This window comes from Rhea americana, unplaced genomic scaffold (assembly GCF_003343005.1).
Source record: "Rhea americana isolate MKP2758 unplaced genomic scaffold, rheAme1 scaffold_85, whole genome shotgun sequence".
NCBI classification, from domain to species: domain Eukaryota; kingdom Metazoa; phylum Chordata; class Aves; order Rheiformes; family Rheidae; genus Rhea; species Rhea americana.
In genome coordinates, this window is record NW_028187034.1 from 1,444,395 (window position 1) to 1,449,006 (window position 4,612).

At 47.1% G+C, this 4,612-nt stretch overlaps 1 protein-coding gene across 1 annotated transcript; it reads left to right on the top strand.

Annotated features, from left to right (window-relative positions):
* The first annotated feature begins 1,522 nt into the window (after positions 1 to 1,522).
* On the top strand, positions 1,523 to 4,321 carry RPS19BP1 (ribosomal protein S19 binding protein 1). Its single transcript, XM_085323493.1, has 4 exons — positions 1,523 to 1,612; positions 1,727 to 1,867; positions 2,247 to 2,344; positions 3,665 to 4,321. The coding sequence occupies exons 1-4, from the start codon at positions 1,564 to 1,566 to the stop codon at positions 3,797 to 3,799; spliced, it is 423 nt and encodes a 140-aa protein (XP_085179619.1). The 5' UTR covers positions 1,523 to 1,563; the 3' UTR covers positions 3,800 to 4,321.
* Positions 4,322 to 4,612: the final 291 nt, after the last annotated feature.

Consider the following 4,612-nt stretch of genomic DNA (forward strand, 5'->3'; position numbering starts at 1 on the left):
TAACYAGTAGAGCAAGCTATCTTGAACATACTATGGGATATATAACCATAATCAGCTTACAAAGAACCTGTAAATAGTGTTTTAGGGGCTAAAAGAGCATGTTTGACTGCCAAGGTATTTTTTGAAATGCTTTCCCCAACGTAAGATCACTGATAACCATGATTTACCTCACACCAACCAAGACAAGGATACTCTGACTATACAAGCGGTAACAAATCTTTTGCTGACTAGAATATTCTCTAGTGCTCTCTTTGTTTCAGCAAAAGACTACTAACTCACTTCTTGCTCAGTTTCTGCTTTGCAGAAGTACAATAGCCCTCTCATAACTTTCTCGTGACTGAAGGGACAAACCTAACAGAGAAGTAAGAGCTTACTTAGGTCTAGCTTCTACTAACTACTAACAAAAGGAAATGGAGAAGCTCTTTGCATTACACACTAGCAACTATCCATCCGAATCATTCCAAAATTGCTTGGATTACTATGCAACCAAAGCTAGTTTAAGAAGCGATTATGAGCGCTGAGCAGACTCTGCCCAGAAAAAGTCTTATTAGCATCATCACATTGGCAGATATTCACAAAGAATCCAGGGAAGCATCCGGAGAGAGACTCCAAAGAGAACTAGCAATAAAAAAAAATAGACATTGAGGTGACATCTGCGGAGGCTAGAGAACAATTTGTAGAAAATGAATGTCTTTTAATGAACTGAGGTTTTACTGTTATCAGTCACCACTAGAGATCATTACTATGAGAAACAACGAGAGTCGCTTGTATCTCTTTTTTCCCTGCAGGACGTATTTGAGAGAGAATAAACATCTCTCCCTCTTCTCCAGTGTCAGCTTGTTACTGCCAGTGCTCGCAGTAATAGAGTAAGTTTTATTGCAGTAATAGCTAAATTTAGGGTATTAGCATCAGGTCTCTGGAGAGGTGAAGACTGGGGAGGAAAGCTTTATATAAAAGTAATACTGAATAATAGATGCACCTTCTGGCAAAGTGAAGCTCTGTGCCTGAGGAGCCAGACATGGAGTTAAGTTGGCTTTTTGGAGGCCTCACTGAGATAGACCAAGGGCATCGCTGCCAGCAGTTTCCCTTCTCCCCAGCCCATAATTACGATTCCCTCTCGTAAGGGTTATTCTGATTTTGGAGGCCCCTAGAAGCCCTCGCTCCATCGTGGGGGCTCTGCAGACAGCGAGTGCAACACTCAGGGCCTGGCGAGCGGGGGGCAGATACCACGCGAGCACCAACATGCCGCGATGGGCAGAGCTACCATTAAGGATGAAGGAAGTTCAGCTCCGCCAGTGAGGGCTGCGCACTGGGGGATTTCGGCCATCCCTGAGGTAAACCACACGCAACCCGCCGCCACGGCCCCTCCCCACGGCCGCCCACCCCCCTCCCCCACCCCGCGCCGCGCATGCGCGGCAGACCACAAACGGGAGGGGGCTGCTGCGGCGCAGTGCCGGAAGCGTGGCCGCGCGGGCGCGGGAGGGGCGTGGAGCGGTGCCGGAAGGGGCGTGGAGAGGAGCCGGAAGGGGCGTGGAGCCGGAAGTCGTCGCTGGGTGCGCGGCCATGTCCGCCTCGCTGTTGCGGCGGGGCTTGGAGCTGCTGGAGGCGCCGGGTAGTAGCAGCAGGGCCGGGTTGGGGCCCGGGGGTGGACGGGGGAGGGCGGGGGAGGACAGGCGGTTGGCCCCTGCGTGCAGCGTGGGTGACGTTCTCCCTGTTTCTCCTGCAGGCCGCAGAAAGGCGCCGGGGGTGCCGCAGCGGAGGCCGGGGGGCCCCCGGGCGGCGGGCGCTGCCAGGCGGAGGAAAGCGGCGCCGGGCCTCGGGAGGAGCAAGGCCACGGTCAAAGGCAAGGCCGTGAAGTCGGCCATAGGTGAGCCCTGGGCCTGCTCTGCTGTGCCTGCGGGGAGGGGGCAACGCAGGCGACTGCAGCTCCAGCAGGGGAAGCGGCTCTGCCCTCCCCTGCCCTGTGCCAGGTCACCTCTTTCTGCCCCCTACACCTTTCCCCCTCCCCCCAACCCGAGGTCCCCTTGTCTCTGTCATTTTCTCTCACCCTGTCCTTGCAGGTCTACTTGTTCCCCCACTCCTCTGCCCTGCTACTTAAAGGCAGTCTGTTCTGCAGAAGTACTCCAGGCTCTGATCTGGAGGRATTTCTCACACCCTCGAGGCTGTGTTCATCTTTTTATGCTTTTCCTGGTGCTGCTGTCTTGGTGTGTGGCTGATATGTTTTGTCCCACTCTGCTCTGGCCTAGAGGAATATTGCAAGAAGGAAGCTGTGGATCACTTGAGAACAAATCTGCAGTACATGACAAAGGGACGATTTGTTGCAGACAAAGCTGTTACACAACAAGTAAGAACATCGCTTCTTTGTTTGGGGGTCTGTTTTCCTATGAGGAATGTGGGTAAATGGGAAGTATTCCAAGATCTTCTAGCTTAGACCCAGCCACAAATAGTCAGGTTCTGTCTGGTGGTAACCTTGCGGAAATGTGTGTGTGCACTGGCAAACAGCTTACTGAGCTTTAACCTTTGATATGTGGGCACCTACTGTCTTCTCTGATAGTAGTTCGGATTTACTGACAATGATTGGYTTTTCTTACCTCTCATACACAGACCCCGTTATGAATGGTCTAAGGCAGTACGTGAGGTAGCATAGATATGGAGTTGATCAAGGTGGAAAGTTTGAAGAATCGATCCATTTGGTAGAGCGTCTGCACACAAAGTCAAATTGCAACGCGTTTTGGGAGGTTTTGGTGGCTATCCATCATATGTTCCAGGAAACTTGTTTAAGTTGAACATAACTTTTGCATAATAGCTGAAACTTAAACTGATACATCAAAAACACTCTCCATAAATATGGGGCTTTATTTTGTCAGAGTTCTGCATATATACTTGAATTTCGGGCTGTTTTGCTGACGTTATTTAATGTGGTGAACTGCTTTGGTATCTGTGGATTGTTAGCCTATTTTTTTCTCTGTTGATGCATAGAGACTGAATGATGTTTCATGGTTTCAGTTGACAAAGAAGCTTCAGTTCAAGCCCTCTCATTGCTGTTGATTGAGTTATCCTTCCCTCTAGGTAGAGACTGTTTAGTAAGAAACTAGATGTGGTGCAGGCTCTTGTGAGAGGAACTTTGTAGCATTTTTAATGATGTTTCTCGTCAACCTAAGAATTTTTCTACGATCTTCCCCAAGAGATGGTCCTAGCCTTTGATTTGAAGAGAATAGCAGTGGTGATGCTAGAATCTTAGTTATTTTTGTGAGAAAWGACCTTTTAATCTATATAAGCGGTTTGCTTTAGGCAAGTTTTTCTTAGGCTGGGGTTGTAAAAGGTGGTCATGGTATATTAGAAACTGCTGAAGGAATTCCACCAAGTTCTTGGGTTGTCAGGTTCTCTCATGAAAGTGGAAGTCACAGTTTCAGAAATGTTTAGGTTGAAATCAATGTTTTGATATCRGTGATGGTTACCAGAGAATAGTTGTTATATTTGGCTCTACATAGTGAGTGGCATTTGCTGTTGTTCTAATGACCTGCTTTGACATAGGTAAATGCCTCTACCTCTTCTTTTCAGGCATTCTAGGATTTGAATAGTGGGGAGATCCTGCAGATAGATTTGAGAATCATCACTGGGTGGTCTAGACTAACAATGACTGCTGTCCTTTTCTTGTCTGAAGGTTCTTACCCAAAACAGAGGCAGAAAGTCCAAAGATCAACCTCCAGAAAAGAAGGCAAAGAAGAAGTCTGAAGGCACTGTCTTCACTGAAGAGGATTTCCGTAAATTTGAGAGAGAATATTTCGGGACAGTGTAAAAAGTGTCAGGGATTCTTGCAACTCCAGTCTTTCTGCAGCTTAGCGTTCAGAAGATAGGACTGGCCATGTCCTCAACTTGTTTGAGATGGAACGTAGGAGATGTTAAGATACTTGCTGCGTCTGTGCAGAATGTATTRCTTGCTAGCTAGAGCCAAGGAGGTTTTCTTGACTTTGAGATGTGTTGTCTTTATAATTACCCATTTCCAGCTAAGGTGGCTCTTGCCTTCTTGGTGTAGAATGAGTGGGCCAAGCCAAGTATAAATCTTGTTCTCTTCCTCAGGATGCGAGGCTTCTGCTACCTTTATTATTTGGCAAGGAGCATTTAAGGTACTGTATCTCAATGGAGGAAGTGTTTTGGACTGCAGAAATAAATAATCAGACTTTGTATAAAGACTTTRTATAAAAGCAGGAGTTAAACCTGAGGAGTCCTGCAGTTTCTGTTCTTATTACMCCTTCTGCCAGGCTTTTCTGTCATTGCAAAACGTTTGTATATGTTGTGTGATTAAATAATGACTCTTGTAGATACTGTGTACCCTTGCTTTTGTGATAGTGATTCAACTGACAGGCTGTGATTGACGAAGGCAAACTGGGTCATCCATCTTATCCAAGAATCACTGTCTTTAGGATGACTCTCTTTCTGATTCTTACTGGTGCATCTATTTAATCCTCTCTCTGACATACTCAGCCCTCCAAAGAGCACAGGTTAGAACAGAAATGACTTCTGTCTTTTGCCTGCTCGTGGTCTGCCTTCTCCAAGGGACAGTTCTTATATAGAGATGGTTRTTCTTCAGATGCTTATACCTGAGCCCATC

Coding starts and splice junctions, on each gene's coding strand:
- RPS19BP1 (XM_085323493.1), top strand. CDS start 1,564: ATGTCCGCCTCGCTGTTGCGGCGGGGCTTGGAGCTGCTGGAGGCGCCG. Junction 1,868..2,246: donor GGCCGTGAAGTCGGCCATAG/GTGAGCCCTGGG, acceptor GCTCTGGCCTAG/AGGAATATTGCAAGAAGGAA. Junction 2,345..3,664: donor ACAAAGCTGTTACACAACAA/GTAAGAACATCG, acceptor TCTTGTCTGAAG/GTTCTTACCCAAAACAGAGG.